Genomic DNA, 21,188 nt, shown 5'->3' with positions numbered 1-21,188 from the left:
GTCAGCTGTGGGCAGCTACTTTGAGTAAACCGTTCTCTTCCAGACATAATTTAGTTTTGTTATTCTTGGATGAGATATTGTGTTTTCTTTTGCTTATAATGCAAACTGCCAAATTTAGCCTGAATGCCCTGTAGATCTGTTACACCAGTCAGGTGCTGTGCTGTGGAAAATTCTAACCTGGAGGGAATAAACACTAAAACTACCACAACTGTAAGTCATTAACAGTTTTATATCCTGGTGCTGATCAAACATTTCAATGTAACAAAGTAGAATGTATAATAAAAATTTCATTTAATGTTTATTTCAATATAAAAGCAGACATTAAAAAAAAAAGACTTGAACAGGTAACAGGAAATCTTTAAAGAATTAATTAGTCTCCATGTCTTCTTTCTTTTCATCATCTGAAAAAGAAAAATTACATGTGTGTGTGTGTGTTAATTTTAAATTAAACAGTTGCCCTTTTTAATATAAATAATATCAAACACAGATTTGAGATAGAAAAATAAACCTTCCTACAGTCAATACAATACAACAGTACATGAACATTCCTTCCTTCTTTCCTCTTCTGTGTATGTGTGTCTAAAGTTATTGGAGAGCTGGCTGGCATAAGAGTAGGATAGATAAGAACTGAATTTGCTCAGACAGGTCAGATACTTAAAATCCAACCAAGACCTCAATTGATGAAAACCAGAGAAAAGGAAGATTAGGTTTATTATAAGAGCAAGTGAAAACCTGGCAGTCTGCCTCACAGGGAAGATTTTAGGCAATGAGAAAAGGTCTTTGTAAAACTTATGAAAATTACATCAGAGAAACGAATTAAGGGAAGAGCTTGTTGTGGTGTTATATAGCAACACAATCTACATGCTTACCTATTTACAATGGAGGGATGTCCACCACAAACCACTCTATAATCTGTCCTGATCCCCAGTTTGTAGTGGAACTCCCTACATAGCTTGGGTTGCTGTGAGTTGATATATTTATTACACCATAACAAGCTCTTCCCATTAATTCACTTCTCTAAAGTAATTTTCATATAACAGCACAAGTTCTACAAGGACCTTTTCTCATTACCTAAAATTTTTATTACCACTTACTGCTTCCCTGCAAGGCAGACCACCTTCTTTTCACCTGCCCTTATAATATGCCTAATCTTCCTCTCCTCTGGTTTTCATAGTACTGATTCTTCTTTAGTTACCCTACCCCTCTCCCAAGGATTCCCTTTTTCCCCCTCTACTTTTGTCCTCACCACCACCAGCACTCTATCCACTTTGAACCTTTCATTGTCGTCGTTTAACGTCCACTTTCCTTGCTGGCATGGGTTGGACGGTTTGACTGAGAACTGGTGAGCCAGATGGCTGCACCAGGCTCAATCTGATCTGGCAAAAATGCCCTTCCTAATGCCAACCACTCAGAGAGTGTAGTGAGTGCCACCGGCACGAGGGCCAATCAGGTAGTTCTGGCAACGACCATGCTCAAAAGGTGTTTTTTACGTGCTACCTGCATGGGAGCCAGTCAGGTGGCACTGGCAACGACCACGCTCGAATGTTGTTTTTTCATATTTGTAAACACTGCAATGAAATACATCTTTAGCCATATTCTTTGGATGAGGGTGGAATCCTTAGAACTTGTCTTACTTCATAGGCCCAGGACATCATGGTTTTTTATTATGTATAAACATAGTTACAGCACAAGTCGTGATTCTCTTGAAATAGTTGTCAGCATAAGACATAACTCCTTTCTTTATTCTGTATCTTGTGAATATAAGCATTAAGCCTACTTAGGTTTATCTGCCTTTCTACTTCTATAGAGGCAGAAAGGGTGTGATTTGAGGGAGATTTGGTTGCTATTTCTGTTCTGACAGTGGAAGTTGGCTGTGTTTAAAGTTGGGATGTAAGGCTTCCCAGATGAAACAGGATTAAGATAACTGGCAACCTACCATACTCTACACTTATCTGACTCATGCCAACATGTAAAACTGGTTTTAAATGGTAAGATGCAGGATTACACACAGACACGTGGAGAATCAACTTGATCATTAAAAGTTAAGAAAACTGGCAGAATTATTATTAAGAAGATGTAGTGGCAGAATCAGTAGCATACTGGGCAAAACTGCTTATTGACATTTCATACGTTCTGGGTTCAAACCTCACCAAGGTCAACTTTGCCATTTATCCATTTGGGGTTGATGAAATAAGTACCAGTTACGCACTGGGGTCAATGTAATTATCTAGCCCCTTCCCACAAATTTCAGACCTTGTGCCTACAGAAGAAAGGACTATTATTAATATTATGAAGGTGGTGAGCTGGCCAAAATCCTCAGCAGATTTCTTCAGGTTATGTTTCGAGCTCAAATACAGACATGGTTAGCTCTACCTTTCATTCTTTTAGGCGCCAATAAATTAAGTACGAGTTGGACACCGGATTCAATATAATCGACTTAGCCATGCTCCTGAAATTGCCGGCCTTGTGCCAAAATGCGAAATTAATATTATTATTATTATTAGCACTTCTATGCAAACGAAGACAGAGTTATTCTTTTCTGCTGATAACAATATTTGTTAAATTTCTCCAGGTCTTTCAACCACAATCTGACCTCGTCAGATAAAAATATCTCAATCTTTATTGAAAATAAAAATATAGAGACATAGCAAGTGAAGGTTTTTATTTTTTTAAACTCTTTCAAACAAACAATCATGGTTTATTAATGTTTGTGCATGTTTAATCTGACCTTTGACCTACTTGCTGAGCTATTTTGATTCAGGTGAATAAATGGTTATCTTTGCATTTCAATCTAAGCTCTACCACAGTTATGTGTGTGTGTGTGTATATATATATATATACACACACACACATATACATACATACAAATATATGGTTCAAAATGATACACAAAACAAAAGACAAGTGAGGGATTATCAAATAGAGTGCATTAGTTGGATGCACAGCAAAAAATAGAAGTTTTTGATCTTCTGAACCGATGCTCTCCTACAGAAAGGAATGAGGTAAAATATACCATGTCCGGATTAAACACAAATTACATCAATACATTAGGAGGTACAGAAGGTGATGGCGGGAGTTGCATCATACGAGATCATTTGAAATGGGAGACGTTGGACTAAACATTCGAGTCAGACAGAGTTATCTCCCTGTCACTAAAAATACAATCGGTGTTAAGCAAGCCTCACTGAGACGCAGCTTTTTGTAGCTTGGTGCCTCCTTTCATCAAATGCTGTTTGATTAGAATAATCAAACAAGTTAATACTGTAATGGTTATTATCCATATTTTCGTATTTTATCTTATCCAGCATCTGTCCCTTTTCACATCTTGGTGTGAATTAGTGCTCTTTCTTATTTTTAATTTTTCAAGAAATTATGGGAATATTGCCTTTAACACCCATTTTTCCATGCTTTTTTGGGTTGCCTGAAATTTGCAGAGGTAGATATTCTACAGTCAGACCCTCACCTGTTTCCGTGTAAGGTAATATCTTCTCTGCAGGCAGACATATTTTTATGGAAGATAGGAAACAAATGACCCTACTTGTACGATTGTGACACTCGCTTACAACTATCACGTGACAAGGGGGACACGTAAACATAAAACACACAAATCTGACCCACGCGAGCGTAGAAAAGTGGTTGTTGAAACGACAACGATTCTATACACACACATAAAGTGCACTCAGTCCACTCTGTGGAGTGGTTGGCGTTAGGAAGGGCATCCAGCCGTAAAAACCATGCCAAAACAGACACAGAAGTCTGGTGCACCTCTCTGGCATACCAGTTCTAGTCAAACTGTCCAACCCATGCCAGCATAGAAAGCGGACGTTAAATGACGATGATGACATGCACGTGTACAGGCTTCTTTCAGCTTCTGTCTTCTGGCTCCACTCACAAGGCTTTCTATGTCCGGGGCCATAGTTGAGGAGACTTGCCCAAAGTGCTGCACAGTGGAACCGAACTCTAGATCTCATGTTTGAGAAGCAAACTTCTGAACCTTACAACCATGTCTGCACCGAAAATGCAACAAAATCATCTCGGATCTTGGCATGGCCTCCTTTGGGTTTCTGCCCCGTCTCTTAACACAGTGTTTAACTTATATTCTAATTCCAACAAAGATTTTTTCAAAACTGTGTTTGAAATATAAATACAAAATAAAAACCTGGATTATTTTATTTCTAAGTAAGATCATGACTTGTCTGAACACCCAGTAATTGCTTGAGATTTCCTGCTTTTTGTGAGCTGACAATGCCACCAAAAGGTTAACCCTTTTGTTACCAACTCGGCTGAAACCGGTTCTGGCTCTAAGTACAAATGTCTTGTTTTCATAAGTTTTGAACTAAAATCTTCCTCCAAACCTTAAGTCACAATTTATGTTCCTAACACTAGCTGAATGATAACTAAGTTATTTTACTAAATTCTTTGTTATATTTAAAATTAATTGAAAGAAACACAGAACATCTCAACAGAAATATGGTAAGAAAAGGGTTAAATATATATAATAGAGAAACAATTCTTAACCCTTTTGATACCAACCCGGCTGAAACCAGCTCTGGCTCTAAGTACAAAATGTCTTGTTTTCATAAGTTTTGAATTAAAATCTTCCACCAAACCTTAGTCAGAATTTATGTTCCTAACACTAGCTGAATGATAACTAAGTTATTTTACTAAATTCTTTGTTATATTTAAAGTAATTGAAAGAAACACAGAGCATCTCAAAATAAATACAGTAATGAAAGAGTTAAGGGCCACTGGTCAAACCAAAATAATATAGTTTAAAAAACGCCCCGAAACTGGATCTCTGTGGGTTACAACAAGAGTTCCAGTTGATTCGGTCAACGGAACATATTGCTTGTGAAATCAACGTGGTTCTCATGGAGATTCAGCATGACACAGAATATGACAAGGCTGGGCCCTTTGAAATACAGGTACAACTCATTTTGGCCAGCTGAGTGGACTGGAGCAACATGAAATAGAGTGTCTCGCTCAAGGACACAATGCACTGCCAGGAATTGAACTCATGGCCTTATGATTGTGAATTGAATATTTTAACCACTAAATCAAGTGCCTTCACTAATATGGTTAACCTGTAAAGAGAAACTGAGTACTTAATCTGGTGGATGTGGACATGGATATACTCAGAATATGGAGAGGAAAATTGGTTTGTTGAAGCAGCTGACATCTCATCATTGCAATATTTGTTTTCCTTCATTCCAGCATTATACTTCTAATGAACAAAGCACTTTGCTGCTACTTTACCCTAGATTAAGAAGGATTACGTTATTCAATACATCTCTCCTTCTTAAGATAGTAAAGTATAATCTGAGGGAGACTTAACTGCCATTTCTAGCTGGTTGTGAAACCATGCAGAGTCTTCACCCTGGGCTTATTCTGGTTGCATTCAAAGACATGAAATTGCAAGGAAATGCCTTGAGATTAGATATTATCAGCTAGGTGTACAACTGAAACTAAGACCCAGTCACCAATGAGACCATACCACCAATAATAATAACAATAATAAAGCTATGCCAACACTATGGAATAACAACAGAAAAAAGATGGTATAAACACGCCAGAAAAGGTCACAGAAAACGAGAAAGCAACCATACTCTGGGATATGCCAATACACACAGATTGAGAAATTAAGGCAAATAGACCAGATATAGTTGTCAAAGATCATGAAGAAAAAAATGCTTTCTAATTGATGTATCAATACCAGCAGATGACAACGTCTCTCTAAAAGAAATGGAAAAACTTTCAAAATACAAAGACCTGGAAATAGAGGTAACTCGAATGTGGAATCTAAAAACAGAAACAATTCCTATTATAGTAGGTGCCTTAGGTATAATAAAAAATTATTCAGACAAATACATAACAAAAACACCAGGACTTACAAATATATATATAACATACAGAAAATTGCACTACTGGGCACAGCACACATCCTACGCAAAACACTTTCAATACAGTAACCATAAGAGCACCTCAGCAAACCACAGCACATACCCAAGGCGCACAGAGCTGCACTCGGTAGTGAAGTGAAAGCATGTTATAAAAATAAAACTACTGAACAATAATGATAATAATAATAATCCTTTCTACTAAAGACACAAGGCCTGAATTTTTTTTTTTTGGCGGGGGAACTAGTCGATTACATCAACCCCGTGTTTCACTGGTACATATCTTATCGACCCTGAAAGGATGAAAGGCAAAGTTGATCTTGGCAAAATTTGAACTCAGAATGTTAAGACAGATGGAATGCCATGAAGCATTTTGCCTGGCATGCTAATGATTCTGCCAGTTCTCTGCCTTACCGATAATAATAATCGTGATGATGATTTCAATTGACCTTATTGATCTTTGAAGAATAAGGGGTTAATTTTGTGTCAGCAAAATTTTGAATTGAAAACATAAATATCAGAAGCTAATCTGGCCATTCCCTCTATTTACTATAATAAAGAAAGCTGCTTATTAATTTGTATGGAATAACTTTTACTAAAAGTAAGCAATTGTTAAAGTCTACATTGTCTAGAAAATTCTTATAAATTCCAATTTTAATATACTTTTATCAGAATTGGTTTTCAAATTTTTGTTATTGAAGATTTCAATTTCATGATTTAATCACAAAACTAATTTTTATTTACTGCGACATAGTCGTCTTATACTGTGAGACAGTGTTCTTAATGTCTCTGTTTTATTTCTTCTGGAAATATAAAGATTGCCCAAATATTTTCAACTCTATTTTCTACAGACATATCATTAAAAACATTTCTCCAGCATCAGCTGAAGGATGTTGACTCCAGTATCCTTTCATATTTGTTGGACGTTTTTAAAGAAATAGAAAGCAGAAGAAGAAAATGCTAATTCTACCAAATATAAATTTGTCTATTTGATGGAGAACAACTATACCGAATCCTTCTACCATTCTGCATAATTTAGTCAATCCTTAGGCGCTAGAGCTATTCATTATTAAGAAGAATTTTAAGAAGTCAGTACCCTCGATTGGTGAATGGCAGCAGATATTTACCTTCAAGAATGCCCTCTAGGTCATGAATAGCAGATATTAAAACATGGAACTGTTTGCGTCTTAAGTCCAACTGAAAGCAGATAAAAGTAAAAAGTGAAACGTAATAAAGAAAATAAATCATGAAGAGCCATTATCTTCTTACTTTTTAAATGGTTCACATTTCAGAAGGTACTGCAGAGAGATTGATAATGTAAGAAGGTACTTCAGAAAGAATAACAGTGTAAAGGTAAGTGCACAGAGATTGGTAATGTAGAGACTGTACCAAGTGAGTGAAGCAGTGAGTGAGCCTCTTGAGTTCAGTATCTCTGTTGAGATTACATCCATGTTGTTTGCTGCTGTCTCCTCTATGTACAGAGGAAGACAACTTGGATTCAACACTGAAACTTAATTTTTGGTGGGGTGGGGGAGTCAATTAGATTGATCCCAGTACGCAATTGGTACTTAATTTATCGACCCCGAAAAGACGAAAGGCAAAGTTAACCTCCGGCGGAATTAACATATGTTGATTCTACAATTAATTTCCTGGGCAGCAATTCAATGTCTTGGCCGCAAAGATTGCAAGAACACAACTATTGACGACTCTGCTGATTTTCGTACCTGTCTTATTAACTATACAAGGTCTGATAAAAAAAAAAAAAAGTATTGGAACTGTTACCATGGTTTTTGGCATCCTTTCGTCTCGGGAGACAATGGAGTTGTGCATAAACTAATCCAGTCTGGTTTTTACATTTCATGTCCTCTCCAGTTTTGCGCAGGCCTGGGCTAGATGTATGAAAATCCTGGATAGCCCAATCATCATGCTGACGTAGTCCAAAGGAGTGCAGAGCATTGCGTTTGGCACCAGCTTGGTTGCAGGAGCTGCTGGAAGAGTGTCAAGTCGAACACTAAACCGCCTACGGGGCTCCACTGCGGATTTCTTTGAAGGTTGTCTCCTTTCTGTAACCCTGGATAGGGGCCCATATCGGATACTGTCAGCCGGAGCCAGCTGAGCCCGGGACTCGTAGTGAAGTAGTGAAGAAAATCGCTACCCACTACCTTACCATGGTAATGGAGCTAAAATAAGCAGTGAGGCTGCTTGGCACAGATGCACCTTGGACTCTGTTGTGCATGCGCACTGTTATAATGTTCTTCTCACTCACTTTTATTGTTTGTAGCAGTGCTTGGAAGTAAAGTGTGTAGAGTGTGGTCATCTCAAAAAGAAAAAAAGGATTCAGCTGTGCAGGATCTCCTTGTGTCAAGGAAGAGGGAAACTTTTTGAAAAGGGTCATAGCCGGTGACCATTTTCTCAGTCTATGGCCATGACTGAGAAACCAAGGCTCAGTCTTTGCAGTAGAAGACCCTAACTAGATTTTAAGACATCAAAGAAACTCAAGAGAATGTGACAAGGGAGCTGCTCACTATCCCTTAAAAGGAGTTTCAGAAATGCTTCCATCAATCGAAATGACATTGGATAAAATGTGTGGCTTCAGAAGGGGTCTACTTCGAAGGAGATTAAATGTCGAATTTCTATGCGTTATAGTTTTCTTTTTCTAGCCCTAGTCCTGATACTTTTTGATCAGGCCTTGTATAACGAATCTCCTGTGTACAGGTGATTCATTATTCATTAAGACTAATGAAGCATTCCAGCTGAAATGGAACCAGACTTGAAAAGTGGAGCCTTTCAGATTGCTTGAAATTTTTTCTAACAGAAATCGTCTGTGTATGTGGATTTCAATCTTGGGCCTTAATAATTAATAATTCTGAATTTTGGTAGTATAGTACATGTATGTATCTACATTTGGAATGTTATTCTCTGAAATATCTGAACCTGTTTTGCATGGAGACAAAATCCTCAAAAACCTTACATTTCAAAATTATTTTTCTCACTTTCTCCTGGAAAACAAATTGAACATCCAGAATCTTTCATTATTATTTAATTGTAATGTGTTCTTGGAGTAGATTGCATGAATGACATTTCAGAAGTAGAAAATGTCTCATTCTTGAGACAGTAGAGGTTAAATGTGGTGCCAAATTTAATGAAATCTTCCAATTCAGCTCAGGCCCCTAATTTGAATGCCCCAAAAATCAGAATCATACACAGTTGTAGAATTTACAAATCAAAGTGTTTTGTGCCATAAAAGATCCAACCAATTTGATTTTTTTTTTTGTTTGCTTACTAAATAGAATTGAAGAAGATAATTTACAGAATTAAAATGTAATTTTATAGATTACACACTGGTTTGCACCATGGAATCAAAATGGTAAATAACTTACTAATGGAAAAGATAGCTTTACTTACTTTCTCTTGTATTTGATTCTTGTGATTTTTCAATTTCACCAGCTCTTTATCCAACTCTTGTAGCTGTCTGTAAAATTAAAATTATATATCATCATTTTATATATATATATAGCAATAAGAAAGTGGAGAGGATTAATAGGTGGTATTCAATAACTTATAGACATTATATTATGTCAATTTATTTATTTACTAAAAGGACAATTATAACAATTTACAAACACATACGACATATTATGCCTTACACATATATATATATAGCTACTGTTGTATCTTGAGAGGGTCATTATGCTAATAATAAACACACACACACTGGTTCTATTTCACTTCTTTATTTGTCAATTGGTTAACCATTTAACCAATTAATTAATCATCTGTTTGATTAATTGTTCAATCAATCATTCAATCAGTTAGATTTGTCAAAGACCTTTTCTTGTCATCTGCAACCTCATCAATGAGTGTGCGGTTCAGAAGTCTGATTACCAATCATGTGGTTTCGGGTTCAGTTCCATTGCATGGTACCTTGGGCAACTGTCTTCTATTATAATCCAGAGCCAACCACACACACACACACACACACACACACATGCAAGAGTAAAATGATTAAATATATTAAAAAAGTCATGGGCAACTGAAGGCCTGTGGGACTTCCTGAAAGGCATTTCCATATGAAAAATTCCTTGAAATTTTTTAGTAGTGAAGCCTGCTTGATGTTAAACCATGTCTCAAGTGTCCCACTTCTTGAAAAAAGTTGCCCATATACTTATAGTATTGATATTAGGTACAAGAGATGATGTGCCTTTATACATGTAACTATTAGGTGCAAGAGATGAGCAGCGTCCAGTTTTGAATTGCAGTTGAGTTATCCCCCCTATCTAACTCTTCCTAGCTTGTATGGTTTAATAGCCAGGAGAGGGATGCAATTTGCCAGGCAGACTTGCTCTTAGTATATATTAAGATAAATCTTTTGATGGTGACATACCAAACACAAAAAGATTACAGGGATTATTTGGTAATGAACAGGCAGCAGGTAGCTATTTTGTATTTCATCAACGACAGTACAATGTCTCCGAATGAGTCTAACTAGACAGGAAAATATGTACAACAGATTAACGAGTTCCAGTATACTGTTAGTTCTATTAAGGGCATTACGCTACATAAATGCCTCATCACAAGCGTTGTCTAGATCCAAATCCTTCTGTAGCTATTTAAGGGGAGATTGCTTAACACTAAACGAACAAAATAAAAATTACTTGCCTTACGAGTGGATTTGGTAGATGGAAACTGAAAGAAGCCCATCATATATATATATGTGTGCGTGTGTGTGTGTGTGTTTGTGTTTGCTCCCCACCATTGCTTGACAACCGATGTTGGTGTGTTTATGTCCCCGTGACTTAGCAGTTCGGCAAAAGAAATCAATAGGATAAGTACTAGGCTAACAAAAAGAATAAGTCCTGGGCTCGATTTGTTCGACTAAAGGTGGTGCTCCAGCATGGCCGCAGTCAAAATGACTGAAACGAATACAAGCATAATGCCATAATTCTGTACAAGATCTGAGGTCATATGTACAGTGAAGAGCAATACTTCCCTGTGAATGGATTTGGTAGAGAAACTGAAAAAAGTCTGTTGGATGGCTATGGATATATATATATATATATATGGCACATAAAAAGTACCATTCGAGCGTGATCGTTACCAGTGTTGCCTTACAGGCACTTGTGCCGGTGGTATGTGGAAAACACCATTTGAGTGTGGCTGTTGCTAGTACCGCTTGACTGCCCCTCGTGCCGGTGGCATGTAAAAGCACGCACTATACTCTTGGAGTAGTTGGCGTTAGGAAGGGCATCCAGCTGTAGAAACTCTGCCAGATCAGATTGGAGCCTGGTGCAGCCATCTGGCTCACTAGTCCCCAGTCAAACCGTCCAACCCATGCCAGCATGGAAAGCGGATGTTAAATGATGATGATGATATATTAAATAATGAGGGTAGAAATTGATATTAATCAATTAAAACCAGTGGCTTAGCATATTGAAAAAATCCGAAGATTAAAAATTATATTACCTACAAAATGTATATGTATATATGCATATATATACATATACACATATGCATATAGCGGTACATCATTTGCACGCTGTGGAAAATATATCGCCAACATTGCCCAAACGACTTGAACATTAGCTTCAAGGTTCATCCAAGGCTGGGACCATGGGCCATATGCCCCCTGCTCAATTCAGGATCACAACATACAGGTACACTGCGACACAATTTCTTTTGCCATATGAAAGGCAGTTGGTACACTCTGTAAAGTAGTTGGTATTAGGAAGGGCATCTGACCATAGAAGCCATGCCAAAACAGACAACTGGAGCCTGGTGCAGGCTCCCGGCCTAACCAGCTCCACTCAAACCATCCAACTCCTGCCAGCATGGAAAGTGGATGGCGGATGTTAAATGAGGATTGTGATGACGTCGTTATTAATTTGGTGTTTGAAACATAAATTGACATAAAACCTTGATGGAACATTTCGGTTCCTTTGAAGCAGGAATGTATCAAAAGGGTTAAAAAGGACAACTGAATATGTTGGAATTTGCAAGACTGCATACATAGCATATACAATATTTGTGTGCGTGTAAGGCGGGGGGGAGCTGGCAGAAACGTTAGCACGCCGGGTGAAATACTTAGCAGTATTTCGTTTGTCTTTACGTTCTGAGTTCAAATTCTGCCAAGGCCGACTTTGCCTTTCATCTTTTCAGGGTCAATAAATTAAGTACCAGTTGTGTACTGGGGGCGATCTAATCGACTGGCTTCCTCTCCAAAAATTTTGGGCCTTGTGCCGAGAGTAGAAAAGAATATTTGTCTGTGTGTGTGTGTGTGTGTGTGTGTGTGTGTGTGTGTGTTATGATCATTACTGATGGGTAAATTTATTACGCACAGCAAATGGAATGTCACCTTGTCTAAGGGAAATAATTCTGTTGGCAAAGTTTTCTATCAATGAAGGACCCTTCTCTCATACTTTGACTCCTCTCTCTCTACAGCAATAATAATAATAATAATAATAATAATAATAATAATAATAATAACAATAACAACAACAATAATAACAACACACACACACACATGATGGCCGTCACTGAGTTGGTTGAAGTATGTGAATGGTTAACTTCATCATACATCAATTTGGTGTTGATAGAATAACTGGCACGATGATGATGGTTCCAGTTGATCCGATCAACAGAACAGCCCACTCATGAAATTAATGGGCAAGTGGCTGAGCTCTCCACAGACATGCATATCCTTAACATAGTTCTCAGGGAAGATTCAGCATGAGAAAGGAACACAGGTTCAACTCACTTTTGCCAGCTGAGTGAACTGGAATGCTTGTAAAATAAAGCGTCTTGCTTAAGGACAAAATGTGCTATCGGGAATCAAACTCACAACCTGATGATTGTGAGTTGAACACTCTAACCGCTGAGGCACACACCTTCACATATTTAATGATACACACAGACACAAATATATATCTGCAATAATAAATGTATGTTGCTTTGGCTTTCCAAAAATCAACATATTTTCAATTAATTTTTACTGATTCATAGAAACACTTTCTAACCTTCACACCGTTAATGGCAATTTTCCAACAATGTTTTTTTCTCTGTGTATTTTTTCTTGCCTTTTGCCAAAAGACATTGATTTCTGAAAGCCTTTCCATTACTTTATTTAAAAAGGTAATGATTGGCTTAAAAATAGTAAAGTCCTTGACTAAAACAATTTATGGTGTTTTCTGTACTTTTAGATGCCTCCAATATCAATAAACAAAAAACTAGTAATGTATTATGGTTGCCTCCTTCAAATATATTAAGACCTTCTATATCTAAGAGATGAGGAATTATGTACATTATTTACATTTGATGGATATTTATCCTCATCTTGTTTGTTGTTAATACAACGTTTTGGCTGATATACTCTCCAGCCTTCATCAGGTGTCTTGGGGAAATTTCAAACCTGGGTTCTCATTCCTAAGGTATTTTTCGATGTTGTTGTTATTATTATTATTATTATGGTCACTGCTTGGAATCGAACTCGGAATCTTGGGCTTAGTAGCCCGAGCTCTTCACCACTGTGCCATATGCCCACGGGCGCATGGCAGTGACCTGAATAATAATAATAATAATAATAATAATAATAATAATAATAATAATAATAATAATAATAACAACATTGAAAAATACCTTAGGAATGAGAACCCAGGTTCAAAATTTCCCCAAGATACCTGATGAAGGCTGGAGAAATGTGTTAACAACAAACAAGATGAGAACAAATATCTGTCAAATGTAAATAATGTATATGAAGACCTTTCCAGAAACTGGCCTTGTGCCCAGCAAAATTTAAATAATTTTTTTTTGTTTTGCAAGTACTTGGTAACCCTGTCAGTGCAGGGGCCACCTAAAGGCACCTAGTCCACTGTAAAGTTGCTGGTGTTCGAAAAGGCATCCAGCTGTAAAAACCTTGCCAAAACTGATCTCACCTGTGCTTGTACCATGTAAAAAGCACCGAGTCAACTCTGCTGAGTGGTTGGCGTTAGGAAGGGCATTCAGCTGAGTGGGTTCAGAACACACACACACACACACAATGAAATGTGAAGAGCCACCACATTTCTGAAATGGTAATCCAACAATATCCAGGCTTTAAGATAATCCAAGAATTAAGATACTCCAAAGTATTGGTCAGACTGATATGACAGAGTTTCTTTCAGATACTTTCTACCAAATCCTCTCACAAGGCTTTGTTTGGTGCAAGGCTATATCGTAGAAGAACCCAGAACCATGTGGTTAGGCAGCAACCGTCTTAACCATTCAACCATGCTTGAGTGGAGATTTGAATGTTGGGAAGCAAGCTCTGCCAATGCAAAATACCAGTAAATGAGGAAGGATGAGGGAATGGAAGGAAGCAATTGCATGTGAGAAAAGTTGTAATTGAAGAGAGAAGAACTAAAATTAGATTGAGACAAGTTGTGACATGATGTACAACAGCTCTATCAAACCCATATCAGAAGGGAAAAGCAGATGGTCCAATAACGGTAAAAAAAGTGATGTTCTTCAATATTTCGCAAATTTAGGAAAAATATACTACCATAGCAAATTATGTAGTTGCTTCATTATCTATTTTAATTACTGCTAAAATCAAAGTATTTTACAATATGAACATGACCTGTTCACTTAGCATTATATCCGCAGTAACTAATTAAAGCACAGCACAGAAGAATAAATAATAAATGGTGTGTATACTCAATATGTGGCAATGTATCAAACTTGGTTCTAACGAAATAAAGACATTGTTTCAGAAGATATCAGGTTAAATCTCTTCTGTTGAAAATATGCATGGCTGCATGGTAAGCAGTTTGCTTCCCAACCACATGGTTCTTGGTTCAGTCCCAATGCATGGTATCTTGGGCAAGTGCCTTCCAGTATAGCTCTGAGCTGACTAAAACCTTGTGAGTGAATTTGTTAGATAGAAACTGAAAGAAGCCCGTGTGTGTGTGTGTGTGTGTGTGTGTATATATATATATATATATATATATATATATATATATATAAATAAAAAATTATGAAATAGTGCCAGACAGTAGTATTACTTCTCAGTAACACAAAGCACCATCAGGTTAAAGTATAAATACAAGATAGTGGTACAACAATGCACCAATATTTACTGGAAATAGCAGTCGATAATATATGACGCGATAATAAAGCTTCACTGTTATATTTATACTGGCAAAGTTGTTCGCAGGGGGTGAACATAAAAAATTTCATCTTACCTGTAGGAAGAACATTAAATAAATGTACAACCCAGATGTGGATAATCTAGGACCTAGGTTTTGAACTTTCCAAATTAGGTTTGTTAATGTAAATTTGATTAGTTCTCTTTGGCTAGACAAAGTTTTGAATGTTGCTACATATATATATATATATATATATATATATATATATATATATATACTGCATATATATATATATATACTGGCAAAGGTAAGATGAAATTTTTTATGTTTGCCACCCGCAAGATTGTCTGGTACTGGGTCGATCCCAAAATCTAATCAGTTCGTGCCAGTCATGAGGCCAAACATCCCTGAAAGTTTCATCTGAATTCATCTGGCGGTTCTTGAGATATCTTGTCCATAGACAAACACAACTGAAAACAATACCTCTGTCTTTGCTAAGGCGGAGGTAATAATAATAATCCTTTTCATTCTAGGTACAAGACTTGGAATTTTGTGGGGAGGGAGATAGTCGATTACATTAACCCCAGTACTCAACAGGCCCTTATTTTATCGAAAGGATGAAAAGCAAAGAAGGCCTTGGCAGAATTTGAACGCAGAACATGCAGACGAACAAAATGCCACTAAGTATTTATCCTGGCATGCTAACATTTCTGTCACCTTGCTGCCTTAATATTAATATTAATAATAATAATAATAATAATAATAATAATAATAATAATAATAAAATGCAAGACAATAGTAAATGAAAAGCCTTTCTTACTTGGTAGTTTCAAGCCTGTCTGGATGTCTTTGGATCACTTTGGCCAACGCATCATATTCTGAAACAAAGCAGAAAACCTTATTGATAGTAATTAGAAAATGACCAACTATTGTAAATGAAGGCCCATTCTTACCATACTTGCAAAAAGTACAACAGTTTAGTCATCATTTTATTCAATCCCTCATAAATTAACCCTTTTGTTACTGTATTTATGTTGAGATGCTCTGGATTTCTTTCAATTAATTTCAAATATAACAAAGAATAACTTAGTTATCATGGAGCTAGTGACAGGAACATAAATTGTGACTAAGGCTTGGTGGAAGATTTTAATTCAAAACTTATGAAAACAAGACATTTGTACTACAGAGTGAGAGGTGGTTTCAGCTGGTTTCAGCCGGGTTGGTAATGAAAGGGTTATGAGAGAGAGAGTTTGATATGTTGAATTGGCATTATGATACACTTGCCCCAACACTAAACTGATATCCTCTGTATCCAACTCATTCCCTGTCTCTAATCATCTGTCACACTATCTTCACTCAGTGTACTTCCTATTCTGTCTCATATCCATGTTGGACCTGGACCTCACATCTCTTTCTTTCTTCTCTTACTCTCCAAGTGGTTAAAGCATGTATTCACCTCTTCAGCATGCGTGGCACCTTGGTCAAGTGTCTTCTACTATAGCCTTGGGCCGACCAAAGCCTTGTGAGTGGATTTGGTAGACGGAAACTGAAAGAAGCCCGTCGTATGTATGTATATGTGTGTGTGCTTGTGTGTCTGTCTTAGTCCCCGCCAACATCGCTTGACAACCGATGCTGGTGCTTTTACGTCCCGTAGCCTAGCAGTTCGGCAAAAGAGACCGATAGAATAAGTACTAGGCTTACAAAGAATAAGTCCTGGGGTCGATTTGCTTGACTAAAGGTGGTGCTCCAGCATGGCCGCAGTCAAATGACTGAAACAAGTAAAAGAGTAAAAGCGTATATACACACACTCATGATACAGAGGTTTGAAGGTGTGTGCTCAGCGATGAAGGCATTGGGTTCACACTCTTAATGTTGTGGGCTCAATTCCTGGGCCACACAGCATATTGTGTCCTTGAGCAATGCACTTTATTTCATGTTGCTTCTGTCTACGCAGCTGGAAGCAAGTACCAGGTAACTTTCGGTACAGACCACTCTCCACTCCAGCTGTGAGTGTTCTGCCGGGCCAAGAGGATGTTTGTGCCTGATCACACAACTACATCGCCGATACCCAAAACAATGAGCAAAAGTGTGGTACATGTAACCACATCATATTTGCTGATGAGAAATGGCTTTGGATCTAGGATAGGCTAAAACAAACAAGAGGAAAAAGACCTTAATAAATGCACTCACACACACCTCAATACAATGCTTTTTCAGTTCAGGTCTGCCTGCCTGCCTGCCTGTCTATCTATCTATCTATCTATCTATCTATCTATCTATCTTAGGCTGTTGAAGCACTTGTCTTGCTTTATGGGCCCAGTAAAATAGATGAATTTTCTGTAGGTCCTTTTGCTACTAATAAACACACACACATACTCCATGTGTGTATTGAGTCCTCACTTTAGCCATGGCCTTCTCAATTCCATACTGGGGATATCCCCCTCCTATATACATACATACATACACACACACATTTACTACAAATATATGTTTTAGTCTAACACAAAATGTTCAATTAGAAAGAGATGTATGCACGTGTAAACTGCCTGTCCGCCAGCCTGACAACACAGGCTTCAACTGTGACAACACAGACAGCAGCTGTCATTACTTTATTAGTATACAAACTAATAGCTTGGTAGCTAGACACTTCTTCCACTCAGTATTATAAAGGCAGCCTTCTTCCCAACCACTTGCCTCGCTCTACCACTGTAAAGTCCAGTAAGGTATCTCTTCCCTCCCATATCACACACAGTCTTAGACCTGTTGGCATTTAGACTGCAAGTGATGTCATTGGTAATCTGTGAGTGTTTTTGTTGTGATGGTGACCAGAGGCAGTTTAATACATCATGGTGAGATGCAGCTGCTCAGTGGGTGGTGAAAGTGGGCTGTCTGCGAAGTTGGGTGCCCTGAACAAACCCAACTGATTATAGAAAATATTCTGTCTTAATTGCAAGGAAGATATGACAACCCACAAGTCCGAAAAAAGGTAATCCATCTAGGAGATTAGTGACCCTGGAATGGGGTAGCTAGGGTGTGTATGTGTGTGTGTGAGCAACTCCCCCACCCCACTCAAAAGTTATCAAAGGACCTCTCTAATTCTCTTCTTTTCAGATGGAGGACATGAAGCAATCCATCTACCATCACTGAAATAAATCTTTCTTTATTAGGTACAAAACTTTAAAGCTGCCATCATACAGTAATCCAATTGTCACTGGATTAAACCCCATATAGTATAATCCTGCCATCACTGGATTAAACCATATACGGTATAATCCTGCCATCACTGGATTAAACCCCATATGGTATAACCCTGCCATCACTGGATTAAACCCTATACGGTATAATCCTGCCATCACTGGATTAAACCCCATACGGTATAACCCTGCCATCACTGGATTAAACCCCATATGGTATAATCCTGCCATCACTGGATTAAACCCCATACAGTATAATCCTGCCATCACTGGATTAAACGCATACAGTATAACCCTGCCATCATTGGATTAAACCCCATACAGTATAATCCAGCCATCAGTAGATTAAACCCCATACGGTATAATCCTGCCATCAGTGGATTAAACCCCATACAGTTTAGTCCAGTTATTACTTGATCCAAGTCCAGTAGTCCCCACCATTTTTAGTACATACACACACATAGAGTCAGGCCAAAGTAATTTGGTTCCAGGTACTAGTTTGGCATAGGTTACTATGTAGCACAATACCATCCTGCTATCAGTGAAGTTTATAAACATAGGTGGTTTATACACACACACCTTCACACGAAGTTTTGTTTAGTTGAATGGCTATTATTATTATTATTGATGTAGTTGTTGCAGCTTTAATAATATTACATTAAAAAATGAAGTCTAAAAGTTCATATTTAAATAAAGACGACTAAAACAAAAATAAAAACAACAACAAACTGTACAGATGTATCTATGTCACCCCCTATCTTCATGTTTGTTCCCTGCACCCATATAAAAGTTTTCACTGTTCTCCCCCACTGCTGCCCTGCAGGGAGTGGTACCATCCACATTTAGAAGCAGTGTTCTAGACTAATGTAACATAAGCAGGAAGTAAATGTATAACTGCTACACAGTTTAACTATTGTTGCTGAAAAAATCAACTGGTTGTGAGAAAAGATTTGCTTTCAAGTCTACACAGCAGATGGTACCAAGACAAGTTGAAGTATTCCTGCTGTAAAATTAGGTTGATCAGGAAGCTTAGCTGACTAGAATCATCACCACCACCACCACCACCACAACCATCACCACCACCATCACCATCATCATCATCATCATCAATGTCCAGTTTCCCATGCTTGCAAAAGTTGAGTAAAATTCATGGAGGCAGGTTTTCTATGCTTGAATGCCTTCTTTGTCACCAACCCTCATCTCTTCTCAAATACAGCAACATTTCCCCCCCCCCCATGGCCAGACATGGTTTTACAAGAGGACTGGAAATGAATGACACTGCTTGTTTATGGTGATGTTCGTTTGCAACTATCACATGACTGACATACACACTGGGCTTCTTTCAGTTTCTATCTAATAAATTCAATCACAACACTTTGACCCGAGGCTAAAGTAGAAAATACTCGTGCAAGGGAACACAGTGGAACTGAACTCATGGGGCTGGGAAGCAAGCTTCTTAACCACATCCACACCTATGTCTAATAGACCACCACCAACACCTAGAATGGCTGAGAATATTTGGTTTGCAAGACTGCTACCATGCAATTTCTTCCTACATTTTCTTATAAAAAAGCTTAACAAAACAACCCTTTATACACATTTTAATACTTCAATGTTCCCTCCATGTTAAAGTTATTTCAATTTCCAGTCTTGAGTGTAACAAAAAACAGAAAAGCAGTTCTCCACGAACATCAGATTTTTACATATCATAGGCATGCCAAAGCGGCAAGCTAGCAGAACTGTTAACAGGTCAGACAAAATGTTTAGCTAGCAGTGGCTGTGTGGTAAGTAGCTTGCTTACCAACCACATGGTTCTGGGTTCAGTCCCACTGTATGCCACCTTGGGCAAGTGTCATCTACTATAGCCTCGGGTCAACCAAAGCCATATGAGTGGATTTGGTAGACAGAAACTGAAAGAAGCCTGCCGTGTGTATATATATACACACACACACATATATATATATATATATATATATATATGTGTGTGTATATGCTTGTGTGTCTGTGTTTGTACTCCTCAACATTGCTTGACAACCAATGCTGGTGTGTTTACGTTCCCATAACTTAGCAGTTCGGCAAAAGAGACCGATAGAATAAGTACTAGGCTCACAAAGAATAAGTCCTGGCATCGATTTGCCCGACTAAAACGGCGGTGCTCCAGCATGGCCATAGTCAAATGACTGAAACAAGTAAAACAAAAACTCCTTATGTTCTGGGTTCAAATTCCATCAAAGTTGACTTTGCCTTTTTATTCTTTTCGGGTCGGTGAAATAAGAACCAGCTGAGCACCAGAAACAATGTAATCGACTTAGCCCCACCCACCAAAAGTGCTGGCCTTGTGTCAAATTTTGAAACTATGTAAGAGAAACACCCAACAACTGCATCATATTTCTTATTCCATATTTCTGTTTTTCTTTTTTTTTCAAAAGAGAAACTATCTCCACATATTCTTTAATCCAACCAACATCCCCACCCCACATCATTCTTTCTTCATTTCTCAAGTGACTCTATTAATTCTTGTTTTATTTATTTTTTTCTCAGACTCCCAGAAAGTAAATTACGGCAAGAACTTTCCCACTCTCTCTCCCCCGCTTCTCTCCTTCATTTTAACATAAATTTTAACATAAATTTGAATTTTGACAAATATATATCGGCCAGGCTGTGGAGGTGGGTCTAAGACAGACATATAATACAACAGTCAAAGTTCATGCTAGTAGTTTTGCTAGTGGTACCATGTACTAGAGCCAGCAGAGATGGCTTTTAATTCACCACAGGGAATTCATATGCTGTAACTTAACTATAATAATTTCAGAAATAACAAGAAATTTTTTGTTCTCAGAGGTATTAAAAACCTCACAAGAACTTACCTACAGGAGTTAAAGTTTAAGATGTAATGAAATTAATATTAATCATTCTACTTTACCCAACTAGTCTGGAGGTGAAATAAGAAAAGGTATTGTGAATCATCTTTATCATCA

At 37.7% G+C, this 21,188-nt stretch overlaps 1 protein-coding gene across 2 annotated transcripts in view; it reads right to left on the bottom strand.

The window, feature by feature from the left end:
• Positions 1-274: 274 nt before the first annotated feature.
• LOC106870450 (THO complex subunit 7 homolog) overlaps positions 275-21,188 on the bottom strand; it is a 99,918-nt gene continuing 79,004 nt past the window's right edge. For both annotated transcript variants that reach the window (XM_014916549.3, XM_014916548.3), the window contains exons 5-8: positions 15,837-15,894; positions 9,303-9,369; positions 7,025-7,094; positions 275-401 (exon numbers count right to left, since the gene is read on the bottom strand). In XM_014916549.3, coding sequence (XP_014772035.1) covers positions 367-401; positions 7,025-7,094; positions 9,303-9,369; positions 15,837-15,894 — 230 coding nt within the window. In that variant the 3' untranslated portion in view covers positions 275-366. The remainder of the gene's footprint in view (positions 402-7,024; positions 7,095-9,302; positions 9,370-15,836; positions 15,895-21,188) is intronic.

Source organism: Octopus bimaculoides, chromosome 6 (genome assembly GCF_046866305.1).
Source record: "Octopus bimaculoides isolate indiv1 chromosome 6, ASM4686630v1, whole genome shotgun sequence".
Lineage (NCBI taxonomy): Eukaryota > Metazoa > Mollusca > Cephalopoda > Octopoda > Octopodidae > Octopus > Octopus bimaculoides.
This window is presented reverse-complemented; position numbering and strand designations above follow the sequence as displayed.